The following is a 17370-nucleotide window of genomic DNA, read 5'->3' on the forward strand; positions in this document are numbered from 1 at the left end:
GGCAGCTCCTCCTCCCAGCCACCACCACCACCATCATCACCATCACCACCAACATCACCATCATCGCAACCACGATCGACCACCGACATCCCGGGCCGAGCGTTTAAACGTGTGCCCTTGCCTCGCCTGCATGCACCGCTGAGTGTTGGGGCCTCCGGGCCTAGAGCGCTTGTTTAGGGGGCTTTAGGGGTATCGTGGGGGGGAGGGGGGTGGGGTTAGGGCTTTAGGGGTAGAGCAGGAAAGTCCCCCCCCCCTTCATTGAAACCCCCTTACCTCCCCACCGGCATATCATCATCATCACCACCACCGCCAAATCTCCAGCATCACCATCACCACCACCACCTCTGTCATTTCCTTCGGAGCAGAGAGACACGCGCAGAGAGAGAGAGGGGCTCCAACACACCCCCCACGTCTCCGCCCTGTGCAAAGCAAACGCGTCGGCTGGTGGTGATGCTGATTGATGAGGTGGTGGCGAAGACGACGACGAAGACGACGTGGAGGAGGAGGATGATGCGTGCGATGGTGGCGATGCTGGTGCCAAGTTTCGCTTCTGCGGCCAAGCCGATCGACGCGATTCTGACCGCGGTGGTGGTGACGGCGGTGGCGGTACTGCTGATGACTCTCGCCCTGACGACGACGCCCGTTCACGTTCGTTGCGTTCCGTCTACGGCCACGATGCTGCTGATGATGACGACGACGATGATGCTGATGAGGATGATGATGATGCCGACGACACCGACGAAGCGCTCGGACGTGCAGATTTTCGCCGAAAGATTTGACAATGGGTGGCTTGTGAGCTCCTCCGTCTTAGCGCAAGGGTCACAGTTCAGGGATTTTCACAAGACGACGACGATGATGATGATGATGACATCTGGGTCTGGCAAAAATTAAGAGGTCCATGTCTAAAGACGACACGGCATGGATCACAGACCACGCGAAGGCAGTAGCAGCAGCAGCAACAGCAGCAGCAGCAGATATCATAAACCTCATCCGCACCATCACCACCATCATCAGCAGCAGCACCACCATCATCATCATCAACATCATCATCACCAGAAGCGCCATCAGCACCATCAGCATCACCATCACCACCAACAACAGCAACAACATCAGCAGCAATATCATCATCACCATCATCAACAGCAGCAGCATCATCGCCACCACCACCATCACCACCACCACCATCACCACCCTCACCACCACCACCATCATCACCACCACCAACACCACCACCCTCACCACCACCACCACGACCACCACCATCACAGGCAGCAGCTGAAGGCATGGCGTGGCCCCCGTTGCTGCGAGAAGCCCTTCACCGACCCCGAGAGCGCTCAGAAGTGGCGACTGTCCCTGGCCGCGCTGCTTTTCTTCACTGTGCTTCTCTCAGACCACCTCTGGCTCTGTGCGGAGGCCACTCGTCCTATGGACACATCCAACAGTAGCAGCAACAGCAGCAGCAGCTGTCTCGAAGGTCCCCAGAGCAGCGAACAGAGTCGAGTCCGCGTGGCCCATCGCCTCGTCCGCAACGATTCTCTGGCCGACGACGACGACACCGACGACACCGACTCGGTCACGGCGGCCGCCGCCGCCGCCTGGGGCGCGACGTCTCCGGCAGGGGCGTTTCTAGGCGAGCGGCTAGGGCCCGAGACGGATTTAGGCCCAGGGTCTGAGTGGAGCGTTGCGATCGCTGGCGTCTGTGGAACTGCGGCAGATTCGGCGGCTTCGGCGGACAGAGACGCCGCACTGCGGAAGACGATGCCGTTCTGTAACCGCTACACCCTGGGAGACGCCGTGGCCGCGTATTCCCCGCGAGCGGAGGCCGAAGCCTGGCGCTGTCCTGGAGCGGCTGCCGGGAAAGGGGCGACGGAGGCGGCGGAGGCGGCGGGGTCGGGGGGATCGTGCCGCGCGTGCCTCGCGGAGTTTGTGCGCAGAGACGCGGAGGCGCGGGGCAAACACCGCGAGTTCGAGGAAATGATGGCCAAGTACGTGCCGAGGGGCTCCCTGCCCGGGTGGACGCCGCGGTGCAAGGTGAGGGCGATCGGTCGAGGGGGGTAGACGGGGGAGAGAACTCGCGGGACCATCGGCGGTGGTGGTGGTGGTGGCCGGGGGTGGTGGCTCTGAGTAGAGGCGACGGACGGGGCGAGCGGGCGGTCGTTTGGGTGGTCGTGGTGGTGGTTGGGTGGTGGTGGTTGTGGTTAGGTGGTGGTCGTGGTTGTGGTTGGGTGGTGGTTGGGTGGTGGTGGTTGTGGTTAGGTGGTGATGGTGGTGGTGGTTGGTGTTCGTGGTTAGGGTTGGTGGTGGTGGTTGGTGGTCGTTAGGTGGTGGTGGTGACTGTGGTGGTTGTTAGGTGGTGGTGGTGATTGTGGTGGTGGTTAGGGTTGGTGGTCGTGGTGGTTAGGTGGTGGTGGTGATTGTGGTGGTGGTTGGTGGTCGTGGTTGTTAGGTGGTGGTTGTGTTTGTGGTTAGGAGTGGTGGTTAGGTGGTGGTGGTGGTGATTGTGGTGGTGGTTGGTGGTCGTGGTGGTTAGGTGGTGGTGGTGATTGTGGTGGTTGTGTTTGTGGTTGGTGGTCGTGGTTGTTAGGTGGTGGTGGTTGTATTTGTGGTTAGGGTTGGTGGTCGTGGTGGTTAGGTGGTGGTGATTGTGGTGGTTGTGTTTGTGGTTAGGGGTGGTGGTCGTGGTGGTTAGGTGGTGGTGATTGTGGTGGTTGTGTTTGTGGTTAGGGGTGGTGGTCGTGGTGGTGATTGTGGTGGTGGTGGTTGTGTTGGTGGTTAGGGTTGGTGGTCGTGGTGGTTAGGTGGTGGTGATTGTGGTGGTTGTGTTTGTGGTTAGGGGTGGTGGTCGTGGTGGTGATTGTGGTGGTGGTGGTTGTGTTTGTGGTTGGTGGTCGTGGTTGTAGGTGGTGGTGATTGTGGTGGTGGTTGTGTTTGTGGTTAGGGTTGGTGGTCGTGGTTGTTAGGTGGTGGTGCTGATTGTGGTGGTGGTGGTGGTGGTTGTGGTTAGGGTTGGTGGTTGTGGTTAGGGTTGGTGGTCGTGGTTGTAGGTGGTGGTGGTGGTGGTTGTGGTGGTGGTCAGGGTTGGTGGTCGTGGTTGTTACGTGGTGGTGGTGTAGGTGGTGGTGGTTGTTGTTGGTGGTTGTAGGTGGTGGCCGTGGTTGTTAGGTGGTGGTGATTGTGGTGGTTGTGTTTCTGGTTAGTTTATGATCGTGATTGTACGTGGTGGTGATTGTGGTGGTGGTGTTGTAGTCGGTGGTGATAGTTGTGTTGGTGGTTAGGGTGGTGATTGTGGTGGTTGTGGTGGTGGCGATAAGTCATGCTTGTGCTTAGGGTTGGTGGTGGTGGTGGTTGTGGTGGTGGTGTAGTAGGTGGTGATGGTTGTGTTGGTGGTTAGGGTGGTGATTGTGGTGGTGGTGTTGTAGTCGGTGGTGATAGTTGTGTTGGTGGTTAGGGTGGTGATTGTGGTGGTTGTGGTGGTGGTGATTGTGGTGGTGGTAGTGATAGCCCTATGGCGATGCTCCAACAGTCTGTTAAGGCTAAAGGGGGATCTCTGTTTGTAGGTGGTGATAGATGCGTTTGTGGTTAGGGGTGGTGGTGGTGTTGGTTGTGGTGGTGGTGTAGGTAGTGATAGTCACGTTTGTGGTTAGGGTTGTGTTAGTGGTGGTGGTGGTGGAGGTTGTGGTGGTGGTTGTGTCGATTGGTGATAGTTATATTTGTGGTTAGGTTTTGTTGGTGTTGGTTGTGTTGGTCGTGGTGGTGATTGTGGTGGTGGTGTAGGTGGTGATAGTTGTGGTTAAGATTGGTGGTGTTGGTTGTGGTCATGGTGGTATGTGTCGTGGTGGTGGTGGTGGTTGTGTGTAGGTGGTGATAGTTGTGTTTGTGGTTAAGGTTGGTGGTGTTGGTCTTGGTGGTGGTTGTGGTGATTGTGATGGTGGTAGTGATAATCATGTTTGTGGTTCGGGTTGGTGGTGTTGGTTGTGATGGTGGTGGTGATTGTGATAGTGGTTGTGGTGGTGTAGGTGATGATAGTCGTGTTTGTGGCTAGAGTAGGTGGTGCTGTTGGTAGTGATGGTGGTGGTGATAGTCGTGGTTGTGGTTGGTGGTGGTGGTGATTGTGATGGTGGTGGTGATCGTCACGTTTGTGGTTAGGGTTGGTGGTGTTGGTGGTGATTGTCATGTTTGTAGTTAGGATTGGTGGTGGTGGTGGTGGTGATTGTGATGGTGATAGTCAAGTTTGCAGTTAGGGTGGGTGGTGTTGGTTGTGATGATGGTGATTGTGATGGTGGTGGTGATTGTGGTGGTGAAAGTCAAGTTTGTGGTTAGGGTTGGTGGTGTTGGTCGTGATGATGGTGATGATGGTGGTGATTGTGGTGGTGCGTAGGTGGTGATAGCCGTGGTTAGGGTCCGTAGTAGTAATGGTGGTGGTGGAGGTTGTACGGTCCGTAGTAGTAGTAATGGTGATGGTGCTTGTGGTGGAGGTTGTAGGTGGTTTTGGCCGTGATGGTGGTGTGGATAGAGATCATTGTGATGGTGATGGTGGTGATGGTGCTGCTGTAGATGGTAGTAAAAGCGGTACAGGAGGACGTGGATCTGAGTGGACTTGCCGATGACCGGTACCAGCGGTGTCAAGATCGGCCTCTGTGGAGGAGGCTCGTGAAGGACGCTGCTGTGCAGCTGGAGGCAGTCGCCCTCCGGCAACAACGGAGGGCAGAGGAGCGACGCTCACAACAACGAGCGGAGCGCCGTGCGGATAAAATGCAGCAAACTTTTGGGTCTTTACCAAAAATTTCGACCTTTTGATCGCAACGATTGCTTGTGTTGCGATCGAATCGTCGAAGTTTTTTGTAATTTTTCTCTTATTTTCCTTGAACCTATCTGCGTGACTTTACCGAAAGACCCAGGAATACGAATTCCTGCGGTAACGAAAGCTTTAAGTCAAGATTTAAAATGTAGCAAGTTGGCACAAACATGGGGTGCAGCTGGTGGTGCATCTGCCGGTCATCTCAGTCAGTCGACCCCATGGCACCTGCTGGGTCTGTCCCGTGACCTCCTTGCCAGGGGGCGTTCGACACTTCGCGTGGCCTCAACGTGCACCTAGCCTGGCACAGGCGCCGTGGTGACATCACCGCCACTTAGTGGCGAATGGCGGTTGTTGTTGATGGTATTAATGGTGGTGAATGAGGTGGTCATTTTCGTGATAGAGATCGTGGTGATGGTTCAGGTTGCCACCTGTCCCGTTTTCCTTGAGAACATCTACCAATGTCTGACCCCCCCCCCCACATCAAGTGGACGATTCTGTAAGAAAAATCGGTATGAGGTGGCAACCAGTGGTGACGGTGGTGACGTTCGTGATGGCAGTGGTGGGTATGGTGATGGAGTTGGTGGGAGTGATTGGTGGTGGTGGTGGTGGCGATGTTTGTGGTGGTATTGGTTGGTGATGGCGATCATTGTGGTGATGATGGTGATGATAATGGTGTTAGTGTGGGTGGTGATGGTGGTGGTGGTGATTGTAGCGATCATTGTGGTGATGATGGTGATGATAATGGTGTTAGTGTGGGTGGTGATTGTGGTGGTGGTGGTGGTGATTGTGATGGTGGTGGTTGTGGTGATCATTGTGATGATGATGGTGATGATAATGGTGTTAGTGTGGGTGGTGATTGTGGTGGTGGTGGCGATGGTGGTGATTGTGATGGTGGTGGTTGTGGCGTTCATTTTGGTGATGATGGTGATGATAATGGTGTTAGTGTCGGTGGTGATTCTGTTAATGATGGTGATAGTGATGATCATGGTGTTAGGGTGGGTGGTGATTGTGGTGGTTGTGGTGATTGTGACAGAGGTTATGGTGGTGGTGGTGGTGGTTATCGCGGTGATAGTTGGTGATGGTGTAAGTGAAGTTGCATTATTCGTTGTGTTTCGGTGGTTGAAGTGATAATGTAGGTTGTGATGGTGGTGGGAGCGGGAAAGGTGACGATAGCGACGGCTGTGATGGTGATGGTGGTGATGATGATGGCACTAACTCTCAGTACACATGCGTAGAGTTGGCGCAGATGTGGGCACAGCTGGTGCATCATGGGCCAGTCATCTCAGTCAGTCAACCCATGGTACCACCTGGGTCTGTCCCAAGACCTCCTGCACCTAGCCTGGCACAGTAGGGGGGCACAGCTGGTGGTGCATCTGCCGGTCATCTCAGTCGGTCAACTTTACGGCACCTGCCGGGTCTGTCCCGTGACCTCCTGCCAGCGGCGAGCCTTTGACACTTCACGTGATGGCCTCAAAGTGCACCTAGCCTGGCGCAAGCGCCGTGGTGACGTCACGGCCATTTCTTGGTGACCGTCAGTAGTTGTTTTTTTGATGATGATGATCAGGATTGTTAGGTTGAGTGGTGGTGGTGGTGGCAATTACTGGTGGTGGTGGTAATGTTGATGATAGCGGAGGTGGTGTTGGTGGTGATGGTGGTGATGATGGTCGTGGTGGTGGTAATGGTGGGGATATTGGAGGTGGTGATGATGATGGTGGCGGTGGTGGTGGTGGAAGTGGAGGTGGTGATGATGATGGTGATGATGATGATGGTGGAGATGATGATGTTAGTTGGTGGTGGTAATGGTGAGGATAGTGGAGGTAATGTCGTTGGTGGTGATGATGGTGGCGGTGGTGGTGGAAGTGGAGGTGATGGTGATGGTGATGGTGGTGATGATGATGGTAGTGATGATGATGGTAGTTGGTGGTGGTGGTAATGGTGAGGATAGTGGAGGTAATGTCGTTGGTGGTGATGATGGTGGCGGTGGTGGTGGAAGTGGTGGTGATGATGGTGGTGATGATGGTGATGATGGTGGTTATGATGATGGTCGTGGTGGAGATGGTCGTAGTGGTGATGAAGGTAGTGGTGATGGTCGTGGTGATGGTCGTGGTGGTGGAGATGGTCGTGGTGATGATGATGATGGTGATAATGGTGGTGGTGGTGATGATGATGGTCGTGGTGGTTATGATGGTGGTGGTGGTGGTGATTGTCGTGGTGGTGGAGATGGTCGTGCTGATGATGATGATGGTGGTGGTTATGATGATGATGATGGTGGTGGTTATGATGATGATGATGGTGGTGGTATTGCTGGCAATGACCTAATCACCTGCAATGTGCCGTGTAATATGACGAGCTCAGCCGGTGTGAACCTGGGACAGGTCTGGCACAGATAGTCACTGATCGTCAAATGCTGTCATTGCTCTGTGCTGCAGTGCAGCAAAATCCGTTGTACCGTATACCATGCTCTAGTGGTGTGTGCCGGTGGTAGTGGTGGTGGTGGTGGTAGTGGTGAGGCGTGTGGTGGTGGTGGTGGTGGTAGTGGTAGTGGTGGTGGTGAGGCGTGTGGTGGTGGTAGTGGTGTAGGTGAGGCGTGTGGTGTGTGGTGGTGTTGGTGGGTTGGTTAGTGATAAGGTTGTGGTGGTGAGTGTGTGTTGCGATGGAAGTTGTGTGCGGTGGTGGTGGTGGTGGTGATTATGGTGTTTGCAAAGGCAGTGGCGGTAATATTGGTGGTGGTGATGTGTGGCTGTGGTAGTGACGTGTGGTGGTGGTGGTGGCGGTGTGTGTGGTGATGGTGATAATGGTGCTTTTGATTTGTGTGATTGTGGCGATGGTAGTGACGTGTGTTGCTGATGGTGGTGTGTGTGTTGATGTGTGGTGGTTGTAGTGGCGATGGTGGTGTGTGTTGTTGATGGTGGTGTGTGTGTGGTGTGTGTGTGGTGGTGTGTGTGTGTGGTGGTGGTTGTAGTGGCGATGGTGGTGTGTGTTGTTGTTGATGGTGGTGTGTGTGTGTGTGTTGATGTGTGGTGGTAGTGGTTGTAGTGGTGACGGTGATAGTGGTGTGTGTGTGTCTTTATGTGTGTCTGTGTGTGTGTTGATGTGTGGTGATGATGGTGGTGTGTGTGATGATGTGTATCTGTGTGTGTGTGCGCTGATGTGTGGTGGTGTGTGTGTGTGTGTGTTGATGCATATCTGTGTGTGTGTGTTGGTGTGTGTGTGTTGATGTGTGGGGGAGCGGTGGTGTAGTGGTTAGCGCTACGCTGCGCTATAATCCCCGCGACCCCGGTTCGATTCCCGCTCACGGCCAACATCGGTGACGATTATCTGAACCGGTCCCGGGCCTCCCCTAGGTCGACTCAGCCTCAAATGAGTACCTGGTGCGGTGTGTAAACATCGCCACTAGGGAGACAAAGGCGGTCGGGCGTGGTGCTGGCCACCCACCCCCTCGTGTACCGTTCTGGCCTTCATAGGTGCTCGCTAACACCACTTGCCCCTACAGTCTGTTAAGGCTATACAGGGGATCTTTGTCTTTGTTGTGTGCGCTGATGGTGGTGATGATGGTGGTGATGTGTGTGTGCGCTGATGGTGGTGATGATGGTGGTGATGTGTGTGTTGATGTGTATCTGTGTGTGTGCGCTGATGGTGATGTTGGTGGTGGTGATGTGTGTGGGTGTTGATGTGTGTTGATGGTGGTGGTGTGTGTGTTGATGTGTATCTGTGTGTGTGTGCTGATGTGTGTGTTGATGGTGGTGGTGTGTGTTGATGTGTTTTAGTGGTGGTGGTGTGTGTTGTTGATGGTGGTTGTGTGTGTGTTGATGTGTATCTGTGTGTGTGCGCTGATGGTGGTGATGATGGTGGTGATGTGTGTTGATGGTGGTGTGTGTGTTGATGTGTATCTGTGTGTGTGTGCTGATGGTGGTGATGATGGTGGTGATGATGGTGGTGATGTGTGTTGATGGTGGTGGTGTCTGTTGATGTGTGTTAGTGATGGTGGTGGTGTGTGTGTTGTTGATGGTGGTGAGTGTGTATGTTGATGTGTATCTGTGTGTGCGCTGATGGTGGTGATGATGGTGGTGATGTGTGTGTGCGCTGATGGTGGTGATGATGGTGGTGATGATGGTGGTGATGATGGTGGTGATGATGGTGGTGATGATGGTGGTGATGATGGTGGTGATGATGGTGGTGATGATGGTGGTGATGTGTGTGCGCTGATGTGTTGCGGCGATGAGCAACGCCAGCTATTACCCTCGGAGTGGCGACGCGTTTGGCGGATCGCGTCGAGAGATGAGCGAATCTCCCCCTGGCCTACGGGGGGTAAGACGGTACACCCTGAGTGAGATCACGAACTCATCCGTGCGGACAACAGAGTGATACCATCTCAAACCCCCCCCCCCATCTCCTAGCCAATGTAATAATGATGATGATGAGAAAGACACGCAAACTCCAAATATACAGCAGCAGGCCTCGGCAGGGTCGGGATCAAACCCACGACTTTCTGTAGACCAGGCGAGGTAGTCTGATGATGATGATGAAGAGAGAGACACGCAGACTCCAAACCTTCAGCAGCAGGCGTCGGCAGGGTTGGGATCGAACCCACGACCTCCTGTAGACCAGGCGAGGTAATTAACATCTCCTAGCCACCGTGCCATCTCACACAACAGTAGCAATCATCACCACCCCATCTACTGGCAGAAGACTGATGTACAGGGGCAGCTGCCACTGGGGAAGTCCCTAGGCTAGACCCACACAGCAGCAATTTCTTTCCCTCCACTACTAAGACAAAAATCCCCTCTACAGCCTGTAACAGACTGTTGGGGCAAGTGCTGTTAGCGAGCACCTATGAAGGCCAGCACATTGGCACACACAAAGACACACTGACACACACACAGACAACAACAACCACCGCCATTCACCACTAAGTGGCGGTGACATCACCACGACGCTTGTGCCAGGCCATGTGCATGTTGAGGCCACGTGAAGTGTCGCACGCACGCTGGCAGGAGGTCACGGGGCAGACCCAGGTGCCACAGGTCGACTGACCGAGATGACTGGCTGATGCAACACCTGTGCCCCCTACCGTGCCAACTTTCTTTGCTTTAGCCACCCGGCGCTCCGCTTGTTGTTGTGAGCATCGCTCCTCCGCCCTCCGTTGTTGTTGGAGGGCGATTGCCTCCAACTGCCCAGTAGCGTCCTTCATGAGCCTCCTCCAAAGAGGCCGATCTTGACACCGCTGGTACCGGTCATCGGCAAGTCCACTCAGCTCCACGTCCTCCTGTACCACGTCACTCCATCTCTTCTCTAGCCCGTGCCGCGCCCGTTTAGTCCCCTCGATCCGGCCGAACAAAAGCTGTTTAGGCATGCGGTGGCTGGGCATGCGGGCTACATGACCCAGCCAACGCAGCCTTGCCTGCCAGAGGAGCTCACCAATAGGACTTTGTCCAGATCTTTCAAGGATTTGTGAGCTCCTCACACAATCCAGCCTGGTTAAACCCAGGATGGATTATTTTGTTCAGAAGAAGAGCCACTCCCTGTTGTTTGGCAGTCTCCTGCCCTGAGTAGAGGACTGTCCACCCCTCATGGTGGCAGGAGCCAGAGCCGGTCCACCGGACCTCCTTAATACGACAAAGATCCAGGCGGTACCGGTCCAGCTCCCGACAAAGGAGTGGCAGCCTCTCCACCGCAGTGAGCGTTCGAACATATCACGTGGCCACCCGTAGTGGTTTTTTGTTATTTCTGTATGAGCTCCGAGGGTGAAGATTCGGTCTCCTGGCTCCGCCAAATGAGGTTTGGCCAGGAGACATCATAGACGCCTGTCCCCCCCCCCCCCCGGGGCCTCCGGCACAAGCTTATTAATTACATTTTTCAGTCGTGGTTCGGTGCTAATTAATTGAAGGTGGAGGGGTTACCAGCCCCTCGCACCCGTCCAGAGCCCCCGTTTGGCCGTTGTGGTGGCTACAAACGCCATGAGGGTAGAGGGCCAATCGGAATTGGCCCTCCCACCACAGCACTGCCCACCACAGCGTTGCCGTCCGGCACCACGAGGAGGTAGGGGGTTGTTTTTGCCGGACACTCAGTTACACACATACACACTCGCAGTTACACACACACTCGCAGTTACACACACACAGTTACACGCACACACAGTTACACACTCGCACACACACACTCGCAGTTACACACACACAGTTACACACACACACTTACACAAACACACAGTTACACACACACAGTTACACACACACAGTTACACGCACACACAGTTACACGCACACACAGTTACACACTCGCACACACACACTCGCAGTTACACACACACAGTTACACACACACACTTACACAAACACACAGTTACACACACACAGTTACACACACACAGTTACACGCACACACAGTTACACACTCGCACACACACACTCGCAGTTACACACACACAGTTACACACACACACTTACACAAACACACAGTTACACACACACAGTTACACACACACAGTTACACAAACACACAGTTACACACACACACTTACACAAACACACAGTTACACACACACAGTTACACACACACACAGTTACACACACACAGTTACACACACACTCGCAGTTACACACTCATACACATACACACACAGTTACACACTCTCGCAGTTACACACTCACACACTCGCAGTTACACACACACACACAGTTACACACTCGCACACACACACTCGCACACACACACACAGTTACACACACACACTTACACAAACACACAGTTACACACACACAGTTACACACACACAGTTAAACAAACACACAGTTACACACACACACTTACACAAACACACAGTTACACACACACAGTTACACACACAGTTACACACACACAGTTACACACACACTCGCAGTTACACACTCATACACATACACACACAGTTACACACTCTCGCAGTTACACACTCACACACTCGCAGTTACACACACACACACAGTTACACACTCGCACACACACACTCGCACACACACACTCGCAGTTACACACACACAGTTACACACACACAGTTACACACACACAGTTACACGCACACACAGTTACACGCACACACAGTTACACACTCGCACACACACACTCGCAGTTACACACACACAGTTACACACACACACTTACACAAACACACAGTTACACACACACAGTTACACACACACAGTTACACGCACACACAGTTACACACTCGCACACACACACTCGCAGTTACACACACACAGTTACACACACACACTTACACAAACACACAGTTACACACACACAGTTACACACACACAGTTACACAAACACACAGTTACACACACACACTTACACAAACACACAGTTACACACACACAGTTACACACACACACAGTTACACACACACAGTTACACACACACTCGCAGTTACACACTCATACACATACACACACAGTTACACACTCTCGCAGTTACACACTCACACACTCGCAGTTACACACACACACACAGTTACACACTCGCACACACACACTCGCACACACACACACAGTTACACACACACACTTACACAAACACACAGTTACACACACACAGTTACACACACACAGTTAAACAAACACACAGTTACACACACACACTTACACAAACACACAGTTACACACACACAGTTACACACACACACAGTTACACACACACAGTTACACACACACTCGCAGTTACACACTCATACACATACACACACAGTTACACACTCTCGCAGTTACACACTCACACACTCGCAGTTACACACACACACACAGTTACACACTCGCACACACACACTCGCACACACACACTCGCAGTTACACACACACAGTTACACACACACACTTACACAAACACACAGTTACACACACACACACACACAGTTACACACACACACAGTTACACACACACAGTTACACACTCGCACACACACACTCGCAGTTACACACACACAGTTACACACACACACACACAGTTACACACACACACAGTTACACACACACACACACAGTTACACACTCACACAGTTGCACACACAGTTACACACTCACACAGTTACTCACACACAGTTGCACACACAGTTACACACTCACACAGTTACTCACACACAGTTACACACACAGTTACACACACACACAGTTACTCACACACAGTTACACACACACAGTTACACACAGTTACACACACACACACAGTTACACACACACAGTTACACACACACACACAGTTACACACACACAGTTACACACACACAGTCACACACACACACAGTTACACACACACACAGTTACACACAGCCACACACAGACACACGCTGACACACACACAAACACAGCTGACACACACACAAACACAGCTGACATGTCAACGGGCTACATATGATGAGTGACACGCACGGCGGTGTGTGTTGCATGACGCACGCGTGTGATTATGAAATTCAAAACCATACACTCATAAAGTGCCTTCCGCTGTCTGTAATGGGATAGCACCGTCCACATCTTATCACAGACACTCACACATACACACACACACACACTTACACACACACACACTTACACACACACACACTTACACACACACACACACGCTTACACACACAGTTACACACACTCACACACACTCATACACACTTACACACTTACACACACAGTTACACACTTAAACACACACACACTTACACACACACTTACACACACACACTTACACTCACACACAGTTACACTCACACACACTTACACACACAGTTACACACACACACAGTAACACACAGTTACACACACTCACACACACACTTACACACACACACACACACTGGCACACACTTACACACACACACACTTACACACACACACTTACACATACACTTACACACACTTACACACACACACTTACACACTTACTTACACTTACACACACTTACACTCACACATACACACACACACAGTTACACACACTCACACTTACACACTTACACTCACACACACTTACACTCACACACTTACACACACAGTTACACACACAGTAACACACACACAGTTACACACACTCACACACACTTACACACACACTTACACACTTACACACTCTTACACTCACACACACTTACACACACACTTACACTCACACACACTTACACACTTACTTACACTTACACACACTTACACACATACTTACACTTACACACACTTACACACTTACACACACACTTACTTACACACTTACACACACACACAGTTACTCACACACACGTACACACACAGTTACACACACAGTAACACACAGTTACACACACTCACACACACGCTTACACACACACACACTGGCACACACTTACACACACACACATACACACACACTTACACACACACTTACACACACACTTACACACACACTTACACACACACACACTTACACACACACTTACACACACACACACTTACACACACTTACACACACACTTACACACACACACACTTACTTACACTTACACACACTTACACTCACACATACACACACACAGTTACACACACTCACACACACACTCACACTTACACACTTACACTCACACACACTTACACTCACACACACTTACACACACCGTTACACACACAGTAACACACACACAGTTACACACACACTCACACACACACACACTTACACACACACTTACACACTTACACACACTTACACTCACACACACTTACACACACACTTACACTCACACACACTTACACACTTACTTACACACACTTACACACACACTTACACTTACACACACTTACACACTTACACACACACTTACTTACACACTTACACACACTTACACTCACACACACACTTATACACACTTACACACACACACACAGTTACACACACACACTCGCACACACTTACACACACAGTTACACACACAACAACAACAACCGCCATTCGCCACTAAGTGGTGGTGACATCACCACGACGCTTGTGCCAGGCCATGTGCACCTTGAGGCCACGTGAAGTGTCGAACGCCCGCTGGCAGGATGTCACGGGGCAGACCCAGGTGCCACGGGTCGACTGACCGAGATGACCGAGATGACTGGCTGATGCACCACCTGTGCCCCCTACTGTACCATCTTGCTGTGCTTTAGCCACCCGGCGCTCCGCTCGTTGTTGTGAGCGTCGCTCCTCCGCCCTCCGTTGTTGTTGGAGGGCGACTGCCTCCAACTGCCCAGTAGCGTCCTTCACGAGCCTCCTCCACTGAGGCCGATCTTGACACCGCTGGTACCAGTCATAGGCAAGTCCACTCAGCTCCACGTCCTCCTGTACCACATCACTCCATCTCCTCTCTAGCCCGTGCCACGCCACAGTTACACACACACTTACACAAACTTACACACACACACTTACATACACACACACACTTTTACACACACACACACACTTACACACACACACACACTTACACACACACATACACACACTTACACAAACTTACACACACTTACACACACACACAGTTACACACACTTACACACAGTTACACACAGTTACACACACACACAGTTACACACAGTTACACACACACATACACACACACACACACAAACTTACACACACACACATACACAAACTTACACACACTTACACACACATACAGTTACACACACTTACACACAGTTACACACAGTTACACACTTACACACACACTTACATACACACACACACACACAAACTTACACACACACACACACACAAACTTACACACACTTACACACACACACAGTTACACACACTTACACACAGTTACACACAGTTACACACTTACACACACACAGTTACACACACACACACAGTTACACACACACATACTTACACAAACAAAGATCCCCCGTATAGGTGCTTGCTAACAAGTGCTGTTAGCGAGCACCTATGAAGGCCGGCACGGTACACGAGGGGGTGGGTGGCCAGCACCACGCCCGACCGCCTTTGTCTCCCCAGTGGCGATGTTTACTACACACCGCGACACCAGGTACTCATTTTAGGCTGAGTCTACCTAGGGGATGCCTGGTACCGGTTCAGATAATCGTCACCGGTGTTGGCTGTGAGCGGGAATCGAACTCGGGTCTCCAGATTCATAGCGCAGCGTAGCGCTAACCACTACACCCACCGCTCCCATCACACAGTTACACACACACACTCACACACACACAGTTGCACACTCACACACAGTTACACACACACAGTTACACACACACACACAGTTACACACACACTCGCACACTTAAACACACACACACAGTTCCACACACACACACAGTTACACGCACAGCTACACACACGCTCATCCACGCAGTTACACACTCACACACATACTCACTCACAGGAAGACACACTCACTTACACACACTCACAGTTACACACAGTTACACACAGTTACACACACTCCCAGTTACGCACACAATCACTCACATACTGTGTGTGTGAGTGTGTGTAACTATGTTTGTGTGTGTGTAACTGTGAGTGTGTGTGAGTGTGTGTGTGAGTGTGTGTGTAACTGTGTGTGAGTGTGTGAGTGTGTAACTGTGTGAGTTTGTGAGTGTGTGTAACTGTGTGAGTGTGTGAGTGAGTGTGTGTGACAGTGTGAGTGCGTGAGTCAGTGTGTGTGACTGTGTGAGTGTGTGAGGGAATGAGTGAGTGTGTGAGTGTGTGTAACTGTGTGTGTGTAACTGTGAGTGTGTGTGAGTGAGTGTGTAACTGAGTGTGTGTGTAACTGTGAGGGTGTGTAACTGTGTGTGAGTGAGTGTGTGTGTAACTGTGAGTGTGTGTAACTGTGTGTGAGTGTGTGTGTGTGTAACTGTGAGTGTGAGTGAGTGTGTGTGTAATTGTAAGTGTGTGTGAGTGTGTGTGTAACTGCGTGTGAGTGAGTGTGTGTGTGTAACTGTGAGTGTGTGTGTGTAACTGTGAGTGTGTGTGTGTAACTGTGAGTGAGTATGTGTGTAACTGTGAGTGTGTGTGTGTAACTGTGAGTGTGTGTGAGTGTGTGTGTAACTGTGAGTGTGTGTGAGTGTGTGTGTAACTGCGTGTGAGTGAGTGTGTGTGTGTAACTGTGAGTGAGTGTGTGTGTAACTGTGTGTGTTTAACTGTGAGTGTGTGTGAGTGTGTTTGTAACTGTGTGTGAGTGTGTGTGAGTGTGTGTGTAACTGTGTGTGAGTGAGTGTGTGAGTGTGTGTGTAACTGTGTGTGAGTGTGTACCTGTAAGTGTGTGTGTAACTGTGTGTGTGTACCTGTGAGTGTGTGTGTAACTGTGTGTGTGTAACTGTGAGTGTGTGTGTGTAACTGTGAGTGTGTGTGTGTAACTGTGTGTGAGTGTGTGTAACTGTGAGTGTGTGTGTGTAACTGTGTGTGAGTGAGTGTGTGAGTGTGTGTGTGAGTGTGTGTAACTGTGAGTGTGTTTAACTGTGTGTGAGTGTGTGTGTGTGAGTGTGTGTGAGTGTGTGTGTAACTGTGTGTCTGTGTGAGTGTGTGTGTGTAACTGTGTGAGTGTGTGTGTAACTGTGTGAGTGTGTGTGTAACTGTGTGTGAGTGAG

The 17370-nt window shown here is 51.5% G+C and overlaps 1 protein-coding gene across 1 annotated transcript in view; it reads left to right on the plus strand.

The window, feature by feature from the left end:
- Window positions 1-264: 264 nt before the first annotated feature.
- Window positions 265-17370, plus strand: part of LOC144952424 (NALCN channel auxiliary factor 1-like) — a 35948-nt gene continuing 18842 nt past the window's right edge. Inside the window, exon 1 of the mRNA XM_078882821.1 lies at window positions 265-2031. Within this exon, the coding sequence (XP_078738947.1) occupies window positions 919-2031 (1113 nt within the window). The 5' untranslated portion in view covers window positions 265-918. The remainder of the gene's footprint in view (window positions 2032-17370) is intronic.

Source organism: Lampetra fluviatilis, chromosome 67 (genome assembly GCF_964198595.1).
Source record: "Lampetra fluviatilis chromosome 67, kcLamFluv1.1, whole genome shotgun sequence".
Classification (NCBI taxonomy): domain Eukaryota; kingdom Metazoa; phylum Chordata; class Hyperoartia; order Petromyzontiformes; family Petromyzontidae; genus Lampetra; species Lampetra fluviatilis.